This window comes from Giraffa tippelskirchi, chromosome 5 (genome assembly GCF_054371585.1).
Source record: "Giraffa tippelskirchi isolate mGirTip1 chromosome 5, T2T-mGirTip1v1.2.pri, whole genome shotgun sequence".
NCBI lineage: Eukaryota > Metazoa > Chordata > Mammalia > Artiodactyla > Giraffidae > Giraffa > Giraffa tippelskirchi.
In genome coordinates, this window is record NC_137279.1 from 135,207,843 (window position 1) to 135,232,059 (window position 24,217).

General features: G+C 36.6%; 1 protein-coding gene across 2 annotated transcripts in view; it reads left to right on the forward strand.

Moving 5' to 3' along the window:
- ZNHIT6 (zinc finger HIT-type containing 6) overlaps positions 1-24,217 on the forward strand; it is a 57,524-nt gene that overhangs the window by 1,563 nt on the left and 31,744 nt on the right. For both annotated transcript variants that reach the window (XM_081490018.1, XM_081490019.1), the window contains 4 exons: positions 370-435; positions 522-628; positions 717-802; positions 7,772-7,875. In XM_081490018.1, coding sequence (XP_081346144.1) covers positions 370-435; positions 522-628; positions 717-802; positions 7,772-7,875 — 363 coding nt within the window. The remainder of the gene's footprint in view (positions 1-369; positions 436-521; positions 629-716; positions 803-7,771; positions 7,876-24,217) is intronic.

The following is a 24,217-nucleotide window of genomic DNA, read 5'->3' on the forward strand; positions in this document are numbered from 1 at the left end:
TGGACTTCTGGGTATGTGCACACACAGTTGTTAACAGTGTCAGGAATTACAAGTTAAAATATCAATAAGTGATCTCATTCTCCGATTATATAGAAAAGGAAGTCACAGTGAGATAATTTTTTAAATTTAATACATGTTTTCCTGAATTACCTATCACTAAACAACATTGTAAATGTAGTGTCATTTAGAGATGATTTCCTAGAGGAGAATTTTCTAATGATTGACAGCTGTCCATTTCATTAGAGTTACTTGCATCTACTTTATTCACTGTGACTGCATGTCTGTAAATTGTGATGGATTAAAAGTTTATAAATAAATTTATAGAATTAATATTTGATAATTTATTAAGTTTCTTGTGGACTTTTGTAGATGTGAAACTTGTGGTACAGAAGAAGCAAAGTATAGATGTCCACGTTGTTTGCGGTATTCTTGCAGGTATATATGTAATTTTCTACCTTACTATCTCTGCCTGTACCCTTTTTACCTCAAAGCATAAAAGTTCCTCCTCTTTGTCCCTTCAGTTTGCCCTGTGTAAAGAAACACAAAGCAGAACTAACATGTAACGGAGTTCGAGATAAAACTGCGTATGTTTCAATACAACAGTTTACTGAAATGAATCTCCTAAGTGGTAAGCCATCTTAGGTATAGCAGATTGATGCTTCCTGGCCATAGGCATATATCATTTATTTATTTTTCTGTTTTTTTGAAATTTGTAGATTATCGATTTTTGGAAGATGTGGCAAGAACAGCAGACCATATTTCTAGAGATGCTTTCTTGAAAAGACCAATCAGCAATAAACATGTAAGTATTGCTTCTATTCCTTTCCAGTTAGAATTTCTTCTAATCAAATAGATTCTTTTTTTTCTTTTTGCACTCAACAAATAATATATTAAGTGGCTACTGTGATCCAGGGCTATTCCGTAAGTTACTAGGGATACAGCAGTGACTAAAACAAAGTCCTTCCCCTCATGGAACTTGTATTGTAGCAGGAGAGACAGGGGATGAGTACAGAAACAAATATAATGTCAGAAAGAGTTAGGTGCATGTGAAAGATAAAGAGGATGACAGGAGGTTAAAGAAAATCAAAACGGTGTTTGTGGGGGGAAGGGGGTTCTGAGAGTAGTCAGGAGAGTCTTCTCTGAGAGATGACATCAAGCAGCGATGTGAACGATGAGAAACAGACAGTCATGTGATCATTTGAAGGAAGACTTTACAGACAGAGACAAAAGCAGAAGTATAGAATGAATCAGGGTCAGAGTTAGTGTGTTTGAGGGCTTAAAAGAGGAGCCCAGTGACTGTAGCGTAGTTGAGTGAGGAGCTTGTTGAACCGTGAGGTTAAAGAAACTGATGAAGTCTCCTAATGTATTCAAAGTAAAAATGGAGGCCATGGGAGGCAATTGAGCATGTTTGCTTTTTGAAAGATCACTCTTGAGGCTCTCTGAAAAGTGGACTTGAATAGGCAAAAGTGGGAGATTGGAAGCTGGGAGATCAGTTACAAAGCTATTGTTGTGGTTCTGGTCACAGATGATGCTGTTAGAATTATTGGGACGTGATTAGATGTGTTTTTTTTAATTGGAGTATGGTTGCTTTACAATGTTGTATTAGTTTCTGCTGTACAGCAAAGTCAATCAGCAACATGTATAAATGTATATCCCCTCTTCCTTGGATTGCCTTCCATTTAGAGCACCACAGAGCACTGAGTTCCCTATGCTATACAGGGAAAGTGATTAGATTTGAATTTTGAAAGAAGGGCTAATAGGACTTGCTATTTTAATAAACTTGTTATACTCTTTAATTTCTTTTTCATTCTTTAAGCACTGTGCAAAATTAAAAGCTTACATATTGGAAATATTTTCCAACTGCTATTGTTCTAAAAATTCTTTAATATTATTTAATCACATCATGGAATTATCTTTGCTTTTCAGAGACCATAGTGGTATTGGAGTTGCAGAACTTTAATACTCTTTAAACAGTTTATTTTATTGGTATTATTGGTACAGACATGACATTACACGTGTCTGAAAGAAAAATTACCATGTATCAAGTTTTTTTTCCTCAAGCTTAATTAGACATAATTAAATTATATACTTAAAGGATAAATTGCTTTTAAAATATTTTCTTTTTGTGACATATGGCATGCATATAAAAAAGCATAAAACAGAAATAAACCATTTAATAATAATTATGGAATGAGCATCCACGTAGCTACCACCTAGATCTAGAATTAGAACATAACCAGCTTCTCAAGAATTCCTGCCGCCATGTTACGCCCATCCCTGAACCATTCTTATTTCTGGGTTTTCTGTAATAAATTTTATGAACAATGCTATAGTGAACACTTTTGTTTAGGAATTGTGATTCTCTTATACATATGTTTTTCTGGAGTCCATACCTAGGAGTGAAATTGCTTTGTTGTGGAGTATGCATATCTTCAATTTGACTGTATGTTACCAAAACATTTTCCAAAGTGGTGATGCCAGATTATACTCACAGTATTTAAGTATACCTATTGTCACATCCTCTCCAAATACTTGACTTGATCATAGTTTTTAAGCTTTTGTCAGTTTGATGGCTTTGTTACTTTATTATGATTTTTAATCTACAGTTGTCTAATTCTGAATGAGATTGAAAATGAAAGTAAAAGTCGCTCAGTTGTGTGTCCGACTCTTTGCAACCCCATGGACTATACAGTCCATGGAATTCACCAGGCCAGAATACTGGAGTAGGTAGCCTATCCCTTCTCCAGTGGATCTTCCCGACCCAGGAGTTGAAGCAGGGTCTCCTGCATTGCAGGCGGATTCTTTACCAACTGAGCTATCAAGAAAGCCTCTTAAGGAGATTGAGCACCATTCAAATATTTTATTGGCCTTTGGATATTCCCCTTTGTGGTGTATGCCTGTTAAGTCTTTGTTCATCTTGTCATTGGTCTGTTGGTTTTTCCTACTGGTTTTCTTTGTATTTTTAGATGCTGATGTTGATTGTGTATGTTATAAATCCTTTCATTCTGTGGCTTGTGTTTGTACTCTTTTTCATGTCTTACGGTAAACAGCTTTTTTAAATTTTAATGTAGTAGAAATTGTCTTGTGTTTCCTTTATAGTTAATAGTTTTATGTGTTTTTAAAGAAATCCTTCCCTTCCTTGAGGTTATGAAGCTATTCTCCTGTAATGATTTTCTGAAAGCTTTGTAGTATCACGTCTCCCATTTATGTCTGTAAACATGGAACTGATTTTTGTCTATCATGTGAAGTAGAGGTCCTATTTAATTTTCCAAATGAATAATCTACTTTTTCTAGCACCAGTTATTGAAAAGTTCATCCTTTCTCTACTGCTTTGCAGGACCATCTTTGTTATATATCAGGCATCCACATATGCTTGGCCTGTTTGTTTCTGGCCTGTTTGTTCTATTCTGTTAAACCTCTTGTCTCTCTACAACTATTGTAGTCTTTCCTGAACTCACTGAAGAAGTAAATCTTCTCACTTTGTTCATTTTTTGGATTAGACCACAGCCATTTTTCTAGAATATTTTCTAGAGTATTGTCTGAAATACAGATGTGGCTCTTTGTAACTTTATACAAATATGAAAAATCAGCCAACTGATGTATAGTCCTGCCTTCCCCACTTGGGTATTTTGATTGGATTTGCATTTATTTTGTAGAGTTACTTGGGTGATTGGATTTTATGGCATTGAATATTTAAATCCTTGATTGTTGTATCTCTGCATTTATTCGGGTCTTTAACATCTCTGTAATTTTCTCAGTGAAGGTCTTGTACATTTTTTGTTAGATTTATTCTTGAGTACTTTATTTTTACATAGTATTTTAAATAGTATTTTCTTTGAAAATTTTTATTATCTCTTTGCTGGTATTCAGGAATGAAAGTTTTTGTTGTTGTCCATTTTATGGTAGTAGCCATGTTAAAATCTATTCCAATACCTTATCTATAGATTTTTTGAGGTTTTCTCTATAAACAGTTCATCACCATTTGTTTCTAGCTTTCTGTCCTAATTCTTTTATCTCTTTTTCTTACCTTATTAGAACAGCAAGAACTTGCAATAATGTAAAATAGTAGTGATGATAGTAGATACTTAAAGTTCACTCCTGGGTTTGATGATTTGCTCCAGGGGTTCACAGGATGCAACATGCAACTGAACTTATGGCTAAAGTTTATTACAGTGAAAGGATACAGAGCAGACTTTGCAAAAGGAAAATGTGTATGGGGCCAAGCCGGTAGGAATCCAGCCACAAGCTTCCCAAATTCCTCTCCTATTGGAGTCATACAATACACAGTTAATTTCCTCAGGCAATGGGTTGTGATAACTAATGTTTAAAGTTTATTGTCTACCAGGGAAACTCATTAGAGAGTCAGTGCCCAAGGTTTTTATGGGGAGTGCTTGCAGAAGCACCCTTGGCCTAGCAGTTGCCAAGTTCCATACACCCAGAAGGAAAGCAGATAAAAACCACATTTTTGTACAATTTCAGCATAATGAACCAGAACCTTTCCTACCATTTTAGGAGAAATTTTTTTGTCAGTGTAGGGTCCATTTACCAGTCAGTCAAATTGCCAGACACCAGCCAAGAGCAAACCTTGCCAACAGAACTTTCTAAGGATAAGTTTCAGGCCTTGTATGTTAGCTCTTTTCTATATCTTTGTTTTATAACCGTGATCATAGAGGGAAAACTTTTAAGATTTCACCATGTTTACTTTTCAGTTTTTTGTGGGTATAGTTTGATATCTAGATTAAAGAAGTTCTGTTCCCAGTTTGCTAACACATGTTAACGTGAATGGTGATTATATTTTATCAAATGTTTTTTCTATACTTTATTATTCTTTTAATATATAATATTCTAATAAGAATATGAATAATAATCTTTTAGCTGATTTTCTATTTTAAGCTAAACTTGCATGGTGTATTATTATCATATCATGCTTTTTATACTTTGTAGAATTCAGTTGTGTTATATATATGTACACATTATCCTTTCATTCATTTTGCATTTCTGTTCATGAGTGAGGTAACTTCTCATTTTCCTTTTTGGTATTCTTAAGTTTCTCTATTGATGTGATTCCAGTTTCATAAAATTGTTTGATGATGTTCCCATTTTGTTCTTAAATACATTAACATTGGGATTATTTCTTCCTTGGGAGTTTGGTATAATTTTTTAATGGGCTGCAGAAGTTTATTCTTCACTATTAATGGGACTGTTCAGGTTTTCTCTGTCTTACGTTATTATTCTCTGTCTTAAGACTACATTTTCCTAAAAATTGTTCATTTTACCTAAATTTGCCAATGTATTGGCATAAGGTCTTTCATAACATATTCTTTAATGTGTCTGTAGGAATTGTAGTATTATCATTTGTGATATTGCTTACTTATGTCTTTTTTTTCTAGATCAGTTGCTATTACGGATTCCTTTTCTATTTAGTTACTGTGTCCTCTTGACTTCTGTTACATCCTTTTTTATTTTTAGCGTAATTGCATTATGGTCAAAGAACATTTTTTCTGAGTTCATTTTTTAAAAAATACAGTAAGACTTGTGTTTATGTCCCAGCATATCATCAAATTTTGTAACGTTCTCTGTTTTCTTGTGGGGGGGAATGTATTCTGTAATTACTAAATGTCTTATTCTAAACATATTCCTTTTAGGTCAGGTTTGTTAAATACATTGTTTAAATTATAACATTACTGATTTTTTGTTTCTTTCTTTCTTCTACCAGTTACTGAGAGACATATGTTAATATTTCCCAATAGATAAAATCAGAAGGATTTGTATGTTTCTCCTTGTGGTTCAGTTAGCTTTGCTTCGTATGCTTTAAGGGTACATTATTATATGCCTACTTCAGGAAATTATTGGTGTATTTAACCTTTGGCCCTATGTTGTAACCCTTTTTGTCTCTAACTTTTTGTGTATTTGTCTGTTGTTAAACTATTTCATTCCTTTGGTGTATTTTGTCCCTGACTTTTACTTTAGGCCTTTCTGTATCCTTATGTTCTGGGTGTGTCTTTTCAAAGTACCATATAGTTGAGTTCTAGTTATTCTCCATTCTGACAATCTGTAACTCTTAACTGAATCTCTTTTTCTCTTTTGGTTCCTGTATACTTAGGCTTACTTTCTTCTTTATTTTTATTTTTTTTCATTGTGGTGGCTTCTGTTGTTGCAGAGCTCAGACTCTACAGTGCATCGGCTTTAGTGGTTGCAGTATACACCTCAGCACCTGTGGCACTTGGGCTTAGTTGCCCCTTGGCATATAGGATCTTAGTCCCCTAACCAGGGATCAAACCTGCATTAGCAGGTGGATTCTTAATCACTGGACCACCAGGGAAGACCCCCTTATTTTCTTATATCAGTTGTTCATTTTTTGTTGAGTACTCCTTTTATTTTTCCCTTTAAAAATTACTTATGAGAATTATTTGAAGGCCAGAATAAATAAATAGACCTTCTTTTATTCTACCAGGTACCTAGAAACATTGCAGATCTAGACTATCTTAAACCAGGTTGAAGCCTTAAGATTACATTAACCCCAAAGCAAGGCAAATCATTTCAAGTCTGAGCATGGACTGCCATGGCCAGGCTAGACGATTTCTAATGGATTTTTCTTTTTCCCTCTGTTCCAGTCAGACTAATAAAAAAATTCCTAGCATCCTCTGGTGACCCTTATCCTGAGGGTGTATTATTCTGTGACTCAGTTTCGTTTCATTTGAGAGGAGTTTCCACAAACATTATTGGATCTTGACTATCTTGCTGAGGAGGCTCTAGAAAGGGGAAGCCTATATTTGCCATAATTAGCAAAAGTGACTTCAGTGCTTTTTGTTTACTTCTCTGAGTTTCACTTTTCATTAAATATTGGCCTGTAGTTTCCCATTTCTGTCAGCTCTTCAATGCTTTTAAGGTGATCTTTGAAAATATTTACACACACACATATATATATACACACACACAAATATATATAGCATTCTTAGATGTTTTCAGTAGGAGAGTTGGGTCCTTATAATCACCGTCATTACTGAAACCAAAGTTCCATGCACTGTGAAATTGCATGTAATTTCTTAAGTCATTTTCTTACTGACCCTCCCTTCCCCTTGACTTATGACTTGATTGTCTAACTCTGTACATTGCAAAGTCTAGATGCCACTCACTTAAAAAGTTGCATTTATATTTTGCCACTTCTTTGAGTGATTTTTCTTCTTCCTTGATGATATTACTTCCTTCATTACTCTCTGGAGTTGACTAATTCAGCTTAACCAACCTACGTGGTCAGTGGAATAATACATGTCAGAGCTAGAATTCTCATACCTCATTTTGTACATCCTACATCAGTGGCTACTTTAAGTTAAGCCTTGTACTAGGCAGCGCCGTAGTTCCTTCCCTGAATGAGCTACCTGCCTAGTAATAGAAGCAGGCATATATATAGCTAACTAAGGAAAAAAAAACTGTAGAGGTGATCCCTGTGATTGCTAAAACCTGTATTTTTTTTTAAATCCCCATGAATTTCTTCTCTTGGCTTATGGGATATATGGTTAAAAGCATAGACTGAAATTAGACAGACCTGGATTTAAATGTAGACTTTACATCTCTGAAATAGCAGGAATGAGAGTAATAATAGTACCTGCCTCATAATATTGTGAGGATTAAATGAGATAAAGCTGTTTAGTGTAGTTTGTGAAGCATAAGTATTCGATAAATCTTAACTTATGTTTTAAACATTGTTTTATGTGCTTTTGGAATTTAAGCTATTTGAAAATTAATTTGTCTATTTGTTTTTGTTTGTTAGATGTACTTTATGAAAAATCGTGCTCGAAAGCAAGGTATTAATTTAAAACTTCTACCCAATGGATTCACAAAAAGGAAAGAAAATTCAACATTTTTTGATAAGAAGTAAGTTTCTGACTTCTTTTTTAGTATATTAGATGTTCTAATTTGATGAGGAGCATCTTCTAAGGTTTGGTTTGCTTGGAAAATTGCTCCTCAAAGTGTGGTCTATGAGATGTTTGTCACTGATTGGTACAGGACAAGATGACTGCAGAAACTGGACATAAGCATTTAGGAAGTTATGCTAGTTTTATGTCATGTGACTTTAACATTTTGGGTTTGCTCCCTGTGTGTTTGAGAGAGAGAGATGGAGAGAGAGAAGGTAGTGTGTATATGTGTGTATCTTTCTCTCTGAGACCTAAAATACCATGAAAGTATTTCAGAAGCTTCAAGGACAAAACGAGAAGTCAAAGCAGAATTTCTGCATATTTTTAACCAGTGGAGCTTGACTTTTATACTCCTTTCTACTTTGAAATTCCAAATAGTAATTCATTTGAGAGTCAGTGATGGAGAAGAAGGGGAACTTGGAAAACATTTACTCTATAGACAATCTGAATAGAGATAATACATTAGAGATTAGTTTCTTGCTCTCTGAAATTGCTAGGTCAAAAAGGCCCCATTCGTACAGAGGAGAACAGGATCCCAAAGTACTGTAAGTAGCCCATTAAATTCTACCTTTACAAAGTCAAGATTCTGGTTTTAGAGTCAAAAAGCCTGAGTAAGTCCCTCCCTCTTTAGCCTCTTAGTAACTGCAAGGCCTTGAGCAAATTAGTTCCTTTCTCCGGGCTCTGTCTATAAAATGGTGGGGGTTGAACTAGGTAACGCTACAGTTCCCTTAAAATTTTACTACGTAATTTAAAAAAACGGAACCATCAGAATTATCATTATTCTAAAAAATCTTCCACCTTTTCAACAGATGTTATATTTTTAGAGAATGGTGTTATCCACTTACATATTTCAAAACAGTTATAAAGGTGGTTTTCTCTTTTTTTGGTTGGTTTCCAAGATTATAGTAATATTTTGCATTTATCAGACTTCCCTGGTGGCTCAGACAGAAGTCTACCTGCAGTGCCAGAGACCAGGTTCGATCCCTGGGTCTGGAAGATCCCCTGGAGAAGGAAATAGCAACCCACTCCAGTACTCTTGCCTGGAAAATCTCATGGATGGGGGAGCCTGGCAGGCTGCAGTCCATGGTGTCACAAAGAGTCAGACACGACTGAGCGACTGCACTTCACTTTGCATTTATCAAATATGAGATAATTTTTTTGTGTGTTTTGAAACTGACATAGAAATTGACATGGTTTGAAATTTAAAGTAACTGGTTTGTGCCTTCTGAAATATAAAATATATTCCTGTTTTATGAAAGAAACCATTCAGAGCCTCAAATGTAAAACTTTGAGGGCTTTAGATATGTAAATGTTTGTGGGAAGTTTTTATCAAGACTACTACATTCAGTGTATTTTCTGGGTTTAGATTACAAATTTATGCTGTTATTTTGGAATACTTCATCTGTGAAGTAGCAAATCAGACTCTTCTTGCATTATGCCTTTTACTCATGAATTTACAATGATTTGGGCTTGATGTTTTTATATTTTTAGTGTCTTGCCATGAAGAGATTAGCAACATAGAACACAATAGACTTTAGTTAGTTTTTCAGCTGTTTTCACCTCTGTAAAATGGAACTAATGATAGCTACTGTGTAGTCCTGACCTTAGTGTGTTAATTTACCTAGACACTAACCTGAGGGTAGGAAGAAATCAGCACATAGTAGCAATTGTAAAAGTAATAAACCCTCAGCATAAAGAGTTTAAAGGAAAAATAGCAACTGTAATTACACTATGTAGAGACAACCAATGATAATATTTCATGTTTCCTTCTCATCATGTTTGCTTCTTTTTTTCAATTAATAAAATAAAATGTAATATTAAATACTTACATAAAAGTATAAAAATTTGCTTGACTCTTCTCAAGTTAAGCATTACTTATCTTTATAAATAAAGGTACACTTTTTTTCTACAGCTAGCTTTTTCCTATTTAGCAATATATTATGAACTTCATGCTTGTTAATGCAAGTCTGCCTCGTTTTAAGTAGTATATTTCAACTATGACTACTAAATCCTAATTTATTTATTACCATATTCATGAACAGTTGCTTAATTTCTAGTTTTTAGTTATTACAAATAATGCTGTTGTAAACATCCTTGAACAAATTCCTTTGCATGCTTATGTGACTTCTCTGTAGATCGGTTCCTGAGAAGTAGCATTACTGGGTCACAGAGTACATGCATTGAAACTGTTGAGAGAAACTCCAAATTGTCCTCTCAAAAAAAGTACCACTTTGTAGCTTTTACAAAAATGTATGAGTGCCTATTTTAGTTATCCTGTGCTTTAATTGAATATTATTAAACTTCTTTGCATATCTGATTAGAGATTGAATTCTTCAACTTTTTCATTCAGATATGCATGTTTTTATCTCATCTTGATCAGTTGTATGCATTGTAAATGTTTTTACCAGTCTTTTCATGCTTAATTTTGCCTTCCAGTCATTTCTGATGCATTTTAAAGAATTGTTTAAAAAAAAATAGTTTCTGTAAAACATAAAGATAGTAAAGTGGCTAAGAACACAAACTGGAGCTAGGCTGCCTGGGTTCAAATTTCTGACCTGCCTCTTCTAGCCATGTGATACTAAGCTAAGCCACCTAACTTCCTTGTGCTTCAGTTCCTCATCTATAAAGTAGGGCTGGTAATAATAAACTAGGGATAAGCCAGTTTTCATTTCCATTTATAGTAACTTAGAAATCCTGTTTAAACATTTCACTAGCACTGAATTGTCTCTTTTTTAATATTTGTTGCTAATTTGGAAGGTGGAAATGACATTTTGTTTTAATTTGCTTTTACTTAATTGCTACTTAGATATGGAGTATTTGCCCAAGTGTTTCAAAGCAATATTTTAAAATTCAAATGTGAAGTTTGACTTAATCCAGTCTGTGGTAGTAAGATGATCTTAGAACTGTTTTGGTAAAAATAAGTAATTCAGATCTGTGGGACAGAATTTTTCCATTTGTTCTTTGTTAAATTGCCCGTTATTATTTCTAAATGGAAAATAGTCATGCCACAAACTGAATTTAAAATGTCTGTATTTGGATGTTCCTTGAATAATAAAGCATGAAGGTGAGTTCCCATTTAGTTGATAGCCATACTTAGTCAATAGCCATAGTCTGCTCAGTTGGTTAATAGCTTGGAAGTCTTTTGAGTGTGCCCTTATACTTTGTTACTTTCAGCATCAGTGATTTAGGTCATGATTTCTTATCTTCGTGCTGCTAACATATTGAACCACAGAGCTGCCTGTTGTGAGTGTGCATTTTAGGATGTTTAGCAGCATCCCTGGCCTCTACCCACTGGATATTGGTAACACACACACAAAGGCATTCTTTGTGATACCTGTGGTTTCTAAGATATTTGTATGAAAATGGTAAAAACTTTCGATGATCATAATGTTATTTGCTGGAAGGAAGGAAGAAGGGGATACTACCTCTTATCAAAGAATTATTTTTACCTCCCATATCACCGATATTCTGTTTTTAAGAGAATTGTTTATAATGCTTCTTCAAACGTTAAGAAGTGGTTAAAGTTTTGACTGAGATAAACATGAATTTGAATATTGTTTCTACACTTGGTATATGTTAGGTGTCCTTGGGCAAAAGTGAATTTGCTAGATTGTTGATGGGAATAAATGAAATAATATTAAAATAATACCCAGCACTTAGTAGATAATGTGCAGCAATAAAAGATCTGCATTTTCGTACTGGAAATCTTTGGGAATACATTTACTATATATATTCATTCCTAGTAGGTCTAGGGCAGCATTATAATCAAACAATACTATTTCTGCAGTGAAACCTCCAAATGTTTGCATTAAAATAGGAAAATAAAGAGTATAAATGAGCTCAGTCAGTTTTTTGCTGCTGGAGGAGTTATGAAAATCTTTCAGTTTCAGAGATTCAGGACTTGGAATTGTTCCCATGTGATTTTGGTCCTGTACTAAGATTATTATAATTACTCCCTAGGCATTAAATTGGTCCTTTGCTTATTTAAGCAGCTTGAGCTACAATATACACAAAAACTCAAATTGAAGTTATTTAAAATTGAATGTTCCAGTGGTAACTTTTGAACAATCTGAGTGAAGAATTCTTTGTGGTATTTTTGTAACTTTTCTGTAAAGTTTGAAATTATTTGAAAATAAGAGGGTTTAAAAAAAAAAAATTAAATACCTACACCCCCCCCCCCACTACCATGAAGTATGACTAATGTACATTGTGCCTGAATTACCTCTGCAGGACTAATAGCAAGTTATATAGTAGCAAGTGCAATAATACCTTAGAATCATAGGTTCATTTTAAGCCAGGCATTCCTTATGGTAGAAGTTTTTGACCAGTATGACTTCAAATCTCCAAAATCATATGCAAAATTATATGATATATAAATTGTTCTAAGACTAGGAACCATACTTTTCATTTTATAGTCGAAGTGTGATGTAACATTAACCAGCCTGTGATGTGAAAAGTATATTTAAGCAGTAAATTTTAAAGGACTGGTGAATTTGCTGGAATGTCATAATGGATAACTTTAATGAACAAAGAAAAGTTAAGAGATGCTTATGTTAAGAATAACTTGAGCCAATACAAAATAGACATTCTCTGTTAAAGATAGAGGAGCTTGGTAAGAAAATGGTATAAGGCTCCCCTCCTTATTTTAGTTGTTGTTATTCAGCCACTAAGTCGTGTCCAACTATTTGGAATGCCGTGGACTGCAGCACGCAGGTTCCGCTGTCCTTCAGTATCTCATGGAGTTTGCTCAGACCCATGTCCACTGAGTCAGTGATGCCATCCAGCCATCTCATCCTCTGTCGCCCTGTTCTCCTGCCTTCCCTCTTTCCCAGCATCGGGGTCTTTTCCAATGAATTGGCTCTTTGCATCAGTTGGCCAACGTTTAGAGTGGACCCCAAACTACTTCTTTTAAATAGTGACTCTTTCAGAGGTAAGTGTTCTGCCTCATCTCTTTGTACGGCATATAACTTTATATTTATTCTCACCCAGTGCTAATCAAAAACTGTTGAAAGAATAGGAAAGATCTGTATGAAGAAAACTTAAATTCTACTGAATGGCTTAAAAGAGTCGAGCAAATGGAGGAAAAGGACCTTGTTATTAGCTGACTCAATAATATAGAAATAACATTTATTTCTTAAATGAATGATCTTTAAATCTGATATGATCCTAATGAAAACTCTAATAAAATTCTGTTTTTTATTTCAGAATTTTTTTTTCTTTTGAGAAGGAAAGGATCCATAAAATAACTTAAGTTCATTCTGAAGAATAAACATGGGATAAGCACCAGGAAAAAACAGGGGAAAAAAGAGGAATAAGGCTGGACTCATTGAAATGTTTGAAATTGAAGTAAAGTTTTATGGTATTGATGTAGAAATCTACAGTGAGATTATAGAAAATAGACATGAGGCTATTTGGCACTCTAGTATATGATCAGATAGAGATAGCATTTCAAATTAGTATAGATAATGGCTTATTCAATAAATGCAGTTGAGACAGCCTGCCATTTGACGGTTTTTTTTTTTACTATAATGTCCAGTCAGTTCAATTGCTCAGTCATGTCCGACTCTTTGCAACCCATGGACCACAGCATGCCAGGCTTTCCTGTCCATCACCAACTCCCGGAGCATACTCAAACTCAAGTACATCACGTCAGTGATGCCATCCAACCAGCTCATCCTCTGTTGTCCCCTTCTCCCACCTTCAATCTTTCCCAGCATCAGGATCTTTTCAGATGAGTCGGTTCTTCACATCAGATGGCCAGAGTATTAGAGTTTCATCTTCAACATTAGTCCTTCCAATGAATATTCAGGCCTGATTTCCTTTAGGATGGACTGGTTGGATCTCCTTGCAGTCCAAGGGACTCTCAAGAGTCTTCCCCAACACCACAGTTCAAAAACATCAGTTCTTTGGCACTCATCTTTATAGTCCAACTCTCACATCCATACATGACTACTGGAAAAACTATAGCTTAAACTAAGCGGACCTTTGTTCGTAAAGTAATGTCTCTGCCTTTTAATATGATGTCTAGGCTGGTCATAGCTTTTCTTCCAAGGAGCAAGTGTCTTTGAATTTCATGACTGCAGTCACCATCTGCAGTGATTTTGGAGCCCTAAAAAATAGTCTGTCACGGTTTCCATTGTTTCCCCATCTATTTGCCATGAAATGATGGTACCGGATGCCATGATCGTAGTTTTCTGAATGTTGAGTTTTAAGCCAACTTTTTCACTCTCCTCTTTCACTTTCATCAAGAGGCTCTTTAGTTCTTCTTTGCTTTCTGCCATAAGAGTGGTGTCATCTATGTATCTGAGGTTATTGATATTTTTCCCAGCAATCTTGATTCCAACTTGTGTTTCATCTAGCTTGGCATTTTGCATGATGTACTCTGCGTATAAATTAAATAAGCAGAGTGACAATATACAGCCTTGACATACTCCTTTCCCAGTTTGGAACCAGTCTGTTCCATGTCCAGTTCTGACTTGCTTCTTGACCTGCATACAGATTTCTCAGAAGGCAGGTCAGGTGATCTGGCATTCCCATCTCTCTAAGAATTTTCCACAGTTTGCTGTGATCCACACAGTCAAAATCTGGCGTAGTCAATAAAGCAAAAGTAGATGTTTTTCTGGAACTCTCTTGCTTTTTTGATGATCCAACGGATGTTAGCAATTTGATCTCTGGTTCCTCTGCCTTTTCTAAATCCAGCTTGAACATCTGGAAGTTCATGGTTCACGTACTGTTGAAACCTGGCTTGGAGAATTTTGAGCATTGCATTCCTAGTGTGAGAGATGAGTGCAATTGTATAGTAGTTGAGCATTCTTTGACATTGCCTTTCTTTGGGATTGGAATGAAAACGGACCTTTTCCAGTCCTGTGGCCACTGCTGAGTGTTCCAAATTTTCTGGCATATTGAGTGCAGCACTTTCACAGCATCATCTTTTAATATTTGAAATAGCTCAACTGGAATTCCATCACGTCCACTAGCTTTGTTCATAGTGATGCTTCCTAAGGCCCACTTCACTTCTCATTCCAGGAATGTGGCTCTAGGTGAGTGATCACACCATCGTGATTATCTGGGTCATGAAGATCTTTTTTGTACAGTTCTTCTATGTATTCTTGCCACCTCTTCTTAATAACTTCTGTTAGAGCCATACCATTTCTGCCGTTTATTGTGCTCATCTTTGCATGAAATGTTCCCTTGGTATCTCTTATTTTCTTGAAGAGATCTCTAGTCTTTCCCATTATATTATTTTCCTCTATGTCTTTGCATTGATCGCTGAGGAAGGCTTTCTTATCTCTCCTAGCTATTCTTTGGAACTCTGCATTCAGATGGGTATATCTTTCCTTTTCTCCTTTGCCTTTCGCTTCTCTTCTTTTCTCAGCTGTTTGTAAAGCCTCCTAAGACAGCCATTTTGCCTTTTTGCATTTCTTTTTTCTTGGGGATGGTCTTGATCACTGCCTCCTATACAATGTCACGAACCTCTGTCCATAGTTCTTCAGTCACTCTATCAGACCTAATCCCTTTAATCTATTTGTCACTTCCACTGTATAATCATAAGGGATTTGATTTAGGTCATACCTGAATGGTCTAGTGGTTTTCCCTACTTTCTTCAATTTAAGTCTGAACTTGGCAATAAGGAGTTCATGATCTGAGCCACAGTCAGCTCCCGGTCTTGTTTTTGCTGACTGTATAGAGCTTCTCCATCTTTGGCTGCAAAGAATAAAATCAGTCTGATTTCGGTATTGACCATCTGGTGATGTCCATGTGTAGAGTCTTCGCTTGTGTTGTTGGAAGAGGGTGGTTACTATGACCAGTGCGTTCTCTTGACAAAACTCTATTAGCCTTTGCCCTGCTTCATTCTGTACTCCAAGGCCAAATTTGCCTGTTACTCCAGGTAGCTCTTGATTTCCTACTTTTGCACTCCAGTCCCCTATAATGAAAAGGACATCATTTTTGGGTTTTAGTTCTAGAAGGTCTTGTAGGTCTTCATAGAACCGTTCAACTTCAGGTTCTTCTGCATTACTGGTCGGGGCATAGACTTGGATTACTGTGATATTGAATGGTTTGCCTTAGAAACGAACAGAGATCATTCTGTCGTCTTTGAGATTGCATCCAAGTACTGCATTTCAGACTCTTTTGTTGACTGTGATGGCTACTCCATTTCTCCTAAGGGATTCTTGCCCACAGTAGTAGATACAATCGTCATCTGAGTTAAATTCACCCATTCCAGTCCATTTTAGTTCACTGATCCTAAAATGTCAGTGTTCACTCTTGCCATCTCCTATTTGACCACTTCCAATTTGCCTTTTTTCATGGACCTAACATTCCAGGTTCCTATGCAATATTGCTCTTTACAGCATCAGATTTTACTTCCATCACCAGTCACATCTACAACTGGGTGTTGTTTTTGCTTTGGCTCCGTCTCTTCATGCTTTCTGGAGTTATTTCTCCACTCTTCTCCAGTAGCATATTGGGCACCTACCGACCTGGGGAGTCATCTTTCAGTGTCATACCTTTATGCCTTTTCACACTGTTCATGGGGTTCTCAAGGCAAGAATACTGAAGTGGTTTGCCATTCCCTTCTCCAGTGGACCACGTTTTGTCAGAACTCTCTTCCATGACCCATCCATCTTGGGTGGCCCTACACGGCATGACTCATAGTTTCATTGAGCTAGTCAAGGCTGTGGTCCATGCGGTCAGTTTGGATAGTTTTCTGTGATTGTGGTTTTCATTCTGTCTCCCCTCTGATGGATGGGGATAAGAGGCTTATGGAAGCTTCTGAAGGGAGAGACTGACTGAGGGGGGAAACTGAGTCTTGTTCTGATAGGCAGGGCCATATTCATTAAATCTTTAATCCAATTTTCTGTCGATGGGCAGGGCTGTGTTCCCTCCCTGTTGCTTTACCTGAGGCCAAACTATGGTGGAGATAATGAATATAATGGAGCCCTCTTCAAAAGGTCCCATGCAGGCACTGCTGCACTCAGTGCCTCTAACCTTGAAGCAGGCCACCTCTGACCCACGCCTCCGCTGGAGACTCCTGGACACTCATGGGCATGTCTGGGTCAGTTTCTTGTGGGGTCACTGCTCCTTTCTCCTGGGTCCTGGTGCACATAACGTTTTGCCTGTGCCCTCCAAGAGTCTGTTTCCCCAGTCCTGTGTAAGTTCTGGAGGGGTGGGGTTAATGGCAACCTCCTCCAAGAGGCCTTAAGCCATACCCAGGTCTGCTACACCCACAGCCCCTGCCCCTGCGGCAGGCCACTGCTGACCCGTACTTCCATAGAAGACACTCAGACACAATTCTGGCTCAGTTTCTGTGGGTTGGGCATGGGTTTTGTGCCCTTCCCAGGTCTGAACAGCTCACGTGACCAGGTGCTTGGCGAGCGCACTGTCTCAGGTGGGTTGTACATCTTAATCACCTTCCCAGTCCTGGCTACACAGCAAGAGCATGTGTGCTGTATGTCTCCTCTGGAGAGCTGATCTCTGGGGGCTGCGACCCTCCTGGCAGATGTCAACCATCCAGGATCTCAGGAAGAAGTGGTTAGCAGCTGGAAGCCTGCTCACAGTTTGGTGGAAGATACCCTCTCTGGGACTAAGATTGTAGCAGCCCCTTGCCTTCAGGCTCTGTCTGTGTCAAGCCTGCCTCCTTGCCCCTGGGCAGGGAGGGGCTGGTACTCAGCTAGCTCTCCTTTGGTATTTGCTGAGTTCTTTGTGCTGTGATCAGGCCAGGCTGCATGTTAGGTTGTTAGGTTAGAGCCTTTCCGGAAAAGTTCTCTTTTCCATAGTTTAGGTTAGGCATGTATTCTGTGGGGTTTTTTTTTTCTTTTTCCTCTAGGTTATGTTGCCTTCTGAGATTCCAGAACTCCCCACAGACCCGCCTGTGAGAGGGTTTCCTATTGTGTAGAAACTTCTTCTTCGTGACTCCCCAGGACGGGTCTCCATCCCTAACTCTTTTGTCTCTCTTTTTGTCTTTTATATTTTGTCCTACCTCCTTTCGAAGAGAATGGGCTGCCTTTCTTGGTGCCTGATGTCCTCTGCCAGTGTTCAAAAGTTGTTTTGTGGAAGTTGCTCAGTATTCAAATGATCTTTTGATGAAGGTCCAGGTGGAATTAAAATCCTTCTGATTTTGTTGAGATATAATTGACATACAGCTCTGTAAGGTGTACAGCCTAATGATTTGATTTACAAACATCATGAAGTGATTATCATGATAAATTTAGTAAACATCCCTCCTCTCATAGATAAAAAATTAAAGAAATAGAAAAGTGTTTCTTGTGATGAGAATGCTCAGGATTTACTCTCTAAGCAACTTTCATATATAGCATACTGCAGTGTTGATTATATTTATCATGTTGTTTTTTTATCTCCTTAGTGCTTATTTCTCTTACAACTGGAAGTTTGTACTTTTTTGACTACCCTTCTCCAATTCCCCTTCCTCCTCCCTTCTCTCCAATAACCAGAAATCTGATCTCATTTTCTATGAATGAGTAAATTATTTTTGAAGTCTAAGTGACCTCAACATCATGTTAGTAAAATCTAAAACCTGAAATAAAAATGTGGAAATATTTTCATAATTTTGAAGCGAGAAGCATCCCATCCAAAGCCATTAAGGGAAAAATAACTAAATTTACGTAGCCTGTTTAAAAAAAAATGTATAGCGTGAAAAGACCATAATAAAATCAAAAGACCCCCTCTCCAAAAAAATCTTTGACATATATGACAGAATGTTTATGCATTGATAAGAAAAAAGACTAGTAACTAAGAAAGAAGACAAAGGATAAGAATAGATGGTCATAGAAAGATGTATATGTATGTGTATGTGTGTATACACGCACACAGAGTATGTGTCTAATGCATATATTAATAATATCTAATACAGTGAACATGTGAGCTACCCAGACCATTTTCTTCTTCCACTGTTCTTGAGAGTAAAAACTTAGGAGTCATTTTAGAAGACAGTATTTCTAAAAACGTTATGCATGCCTATTCAAGAAATTTAGCCTACACATGTATTAGTATAGTTCACAGAGATAAATGTACATATTTATCTAGTGCAGTATTGTTTTTAATAATGCAAAACCTGAAAGCAACTTTGAGTATCCCTCGGTACTGGACTGAGCTAAGTTAATAATAATGATGCCTTCATACAGTGGAATTCTATGCAACCATTAAACAAAAACAATTAGATATAGAAGTATTGTCATGCCATGACATCCATGATAAATATCCAGTGAAAAAATAATATTGGAGTTTAGTTGTCTGAAAGATAAGAAGCTAACTTTTACTATTGTTGTGAAATTTACATGCAGTGAAATGCACAAATCTTAAGTGTATATTTGTTGAGTTTTGACAAATGCATATATACCTGTATAACCCAGTCCCTGTAAATAGGTAAAACACTATCATCACCCAAAAGATTTTTCCTAGTTATCTCCTTTCCTCCCCAGACCACCTATTCTAATTTTTCCCCTGAAGATGAATTTTGCCTGTTTTAAAATTTCATATGTATGAATCCTATAGCTCCACCCTTGCTTTTGAACAATAGTTTAGCTGAATATGATGTATCTCAGGGTCACATTTCAGTACTTCAGTTTAATTATTTATTACACTGTCTTGCTTCTTTTGCCACTATTGAGAACATTGTTGTTTTATGCAGTCTTTCTATGTCAATTGCTTTTAAGTTCTTCATTTTTGTCTTTGGGTGATTTATCTTCCTTCGGTGGTAGTGTGCTTTCTGTGTAACTCTGGAAAATTCTAATATGTGGTAGTGTGCTTTCTGCATAACTCTGGAAAATTCTAATATGTTACCTTAATTTTTTGCTTCTTTGTTCATCTTGGCTACATTCTGGGCAATTAATTCAGCTATATCAACCAAGTCACTTTTCCCTCCTTGTTGTGTCTAATTGATTTGACCTTTAGCCCATGCACTGGATGGGATTTTTGTTTGTTTCAGTTACATTTTTCATGTGTAGGAGTTAATGTTCCTTTTTCAAATCTATCTGGTCTTTTAAGTAGAATGTGTTCCTTTCTCAGGTTTTACCTCCCTTTTTATTCAGTAATTTAATACATCTGTTATCTGCATAAATAATTCTGTCTGAATTTCTTGGAAATTTGCTACAACTATCTGCTGTTTCTGCTGATTCTTCATTATGATGGCTTATTTCCTTGTTTTTTTCTAAAATGTAATTGTGAAGTCAAGTTCATGTAGGAGGTGGTATGCAATTGCTTATGCCAGAAACCCCATTGCACCAGTCCAGGACCCTCTTTAATTTCTTAGTCTGAAGTTTATCAGACTATACTATGGTAGTGATTTGAACTCCAAACCCATTTGAAGATTTCATAGTTATTCATTCTCAACTGAAACCTTTCCCCTACCCCCTGATCCTTTCTCTCTCCCTCAGGCTTAAGCTGAGATGAACATGTTTCCTCCTTATCTCCCTTTACTGGTAGGCAGAATTTTTCTGGTTCACTAGTTTTATGCAGTGATGTCAATTTAAGGTCTTCGCCTTATGTGATACCAGTATCCTGTCTCATGTTACCCAGTGGCTGTTGAAACATAAGCCTTTTGATTACCAAGCCTCTTGGTTACTCAGAGGCAAAGGCCTCCAGAGCAGGTGCAGTTTCCTCATTCCACTATGGTTTTTAGTTCCTGCTTCCTTTTGGCTCTTGAAGATTTTTCTTACTTTTTGATGAGCTCAGTATGTTTGCTGTATTTCTCCAGGATTTCTTATTGAGTGCTTTCAGAAAATTTTCAGGTGATCTTGTTTACCATTTTGCACTAATTGCTTAAAGTAAGTAGTGGCCCTGAACAAAGGGAAGGTCAGTTGTTGAAGAGAGATGGATCAGGAAGACATGGTAATGACTTGTTCACTGAACAGTTCTACTCTTAGAAATTTATCTGGCACATATAATCATATATATGGAAAATGAAATATGTACGAGGATATTCAGTGCAATGTTTTGATAGTAAGAGAGTAGTATGAATCTAAATACCCATAAATAGTGGACTACTTAAGTAAATTACGGTGTGCCTTTATAATGGGGAAAAAATTCAGCAACTCTAAATGTATGAATATGGAGTGGTTGCCAGAAATACTAAGTGAATAAAGGCAGATACAGAACTACATTCATTATATACTACCATTTTCTGCCATTGTGTGAAAAGTAAAGGTTAATATAATATCTATTCTTATGTTATAAGCTGTTAGTAGTAGTTATCTTAAGGGAGGGAAACTATGTAGAGGAGGACAGGAGTGGGAATTATGTGCCCTTTTGTACCTTTTTTGAATTTTAGACTGTGCATGTTATATTTATTTTAAGAATAAATAAATGAATTTTTAAAATGATAATTTAAAAAAATATTGATAGATGTGGTAGGACCATTATACATTTTGAGTTGTAGGTATAGTCTTTGGAAAGTATTCTGATACTCAGATAAAATTCCATGTTTTTATCCATGGCTGCATCTTTTCAGTTGTATTTTAGTTTTCTATTTTTTTTTATAGGAAGCCATGGGTAGCAAACCTGAAGATTATCTTGATTGTGTTTGAATAACATCGCATTTGGTGGCCTAAGGTCCTTGTTTTATTTTCCTGGGCTATTAGGGTCTGAGCCGAGAGGATTCAGCAGTGAGGGGCAATATATTTTGAGTTGTCATTTGGAAAAAAAGAATTGGACTGAGGACTCCTCCCCAGTAATATATTTACCTTATCTCCAGGCATATGCTCACGTGTGTGGTCTAACCTCTTATTCCCTAGGAGTGGGCCCAACTTTTGACCTTCCTCTTCTGGCAGTTTATCTCCACATGACCCCGACCCTCAGTTCTAAGCAGCCCAGTCTATCTTCATTCCTTTACCACTGTCAACTTAGAACTGAGTAGCTATCTTACTTTTGGCTCAGAGTTCTTGGGCTCTCTGTCTATGGGTCTCTCTTAAACTTAGAGTGTTTAGATAGTAGAAGTATGTCCATTATTAAACAACAGTATGAATTGATATTTGAACTCCAGTCCTGTTTTAGAAGCTAGCCACTAGGTGTCTCTCTTGTAAAGAAATAACCTTTTACAGAGTCTTGAAATTACTTTTTGTAAAAACGTATATATGTGTATAACTGAGTCACTTTGCTATATAGCAAAGATGGGCAAAACATTCTAAATCAGCTACACTTCAGTTAAAATTTTTTTCTTACTTTTTTGAATAAAATTATAACATTCAAATTATATTGCAGTGATATACCTATCCATCACTGTATTAACATCAGTAGCACTTTTTTCCTTCAACAATTATATGGCAGTACATTTCTTAAAGGACAGTTTTTTTGGTTTTGTGTTTGTGGGTTTGAGCTTTTTGTTTCATTTTGGGCATGGTGTTTTATAAGTAATATAGGTTTTTACCTTGCTGCAAACTGACTTTAGAAAAGAACAAAAGAAAATAAAATAATGGGTTTAGCAGTTATGGTCATGATGAGAGAGATGGATTAAAGATGACATAGTAGGTTTTCAGTACAAACTTGTTAACTAATTGAACATGGTTAGTTAGCTCTGTGGTTTCTTTCCCATAACTGATATAGTTTGATGGAAGAATTTCAAAACAACAACAAGGACTTAATGCCTCTATTCTTTCACACTGTTTTTCTAATGGTTCTTCAGTTAATCAGATATTTCCTTACTGGGGCCATGTAGACAGTGGTAAGGAAGTTTTTACTCCACAGCATCAGAGAGGGTGTACCTTTCCATGGCAACAGGCAGCATTCACTCAAGTGGAAACCAAACATCGTTGATCATGTTACGGTCCCCATATTGGTTCAGTTAGGAAAGTCCATCCTCAGTCGCCAAGTCTGCTTGTTCATCTCAGGAATGAGTACCTTTCCACTTCCTTCACTGTAGCATCTATCATCTATAGCATCCAGCAGCTATCATCTTCTCCTATGCAGGCCCATCTTGCCTCACCCGGGATTATTGGGGAACCTCTAAGGAACTCTCCCTACCTTCAGTGTCTCCTTACCTCAGTCACTCTTACACATTGGTGCCAATACATCTTCTGAAAGCATGTTTTTATTATGATACTCATAATCCTTTAATGGTTCTGTGCCCACAGGAGTCATTAGCTCAGAGATACCTTTACTAGTCACAGGCAGAATTGCCAGTGGGTAAAATTTGTCACCTCACTGGCTTTGGACTATCTGAAGCTCTCATGTGTTTTACCCTTTTCTGTGACCTAAAATTACCTAAAATTACCTTCCTTTATCCCTCCCTGCCCTGCCCCCATTTGAAATTGCTACTTTTCAGGCAGTTGGATATATCTCTTTCAAATATTTCTTACTTTAAGCAGTATGTTCCTGTTCCTCTAAGGATCGGGATCCATACTAAATAGTAGATTTTCATAGATGTCCCCACCTGATTTCCTAGTGTATTCAAATAAAGGTACCCAGAGTGGTTATATTCTTAATCTTAGAATGCCTTTCCTTTCCTATTTCCTAGATCCATACTAAATAATAGATTTTCATAGATGTCCCCACCTGATTTCCTAGTGTATTCAAATAAAGGTACCCAGAGTGGTTATATTCTTAATCTTAGAATGCCTTCCCTTTCCTATTTCCTAGACATCTGTGAAAGTACACACGGTAGCTCATCCTCTCCATTATTTCTCCTTTGCCAGGGTTCCTATGGTACATATTTTCTCCAAAGTTAATGTAAAACAGATGCTTGCATTTACTGCTGGTGTTCAGTTTTTGGTATGCATGTATCTGTTCTCCTTTCTGTATTCTAGTGTTTCTTGGTAAGGGCTCTGTTGACATTTTGAACAGGACGGTTTTTGTTGTGTGGGACTTTCGTGTGCATTACAGGAAGGTTGGCATTTCTGCTCCCTGCCCACTAAATACCTAAAGTGCTCCCCAGTCTCAGAACAATCAAAACTGCCTAGCCACTTCCAAATGAGGTTGGTGCCACTCCCGGTGGAGAACTGCCTCATTAAGTGCTCGAATATATATCAGTTATTTGAAGCAAAATGTACTTTTTTCATTTAGATCTTTACCTACTATATCCGTTTTCTTAATATACTGTCTGCTGAAGCCAATACCACATACTCCACAAACAAGTTTACCTGTTTCCTATTATTCATGTAGTAGTGAAACTGATTTTTAAAAGGCAAAGTATAACTGGATCTTTTCAAAGTATTTCATAATGATATGAGGCATAAAATTACGGTTTTCATTCTCCCCAGTTCAAGTAACCCTTTGCATTCACTCTTCCAAGAACACTTACTATGGTACTCGTCCTAACAAAATAGACGAGTTATTTTTATGAAGACAGTTAT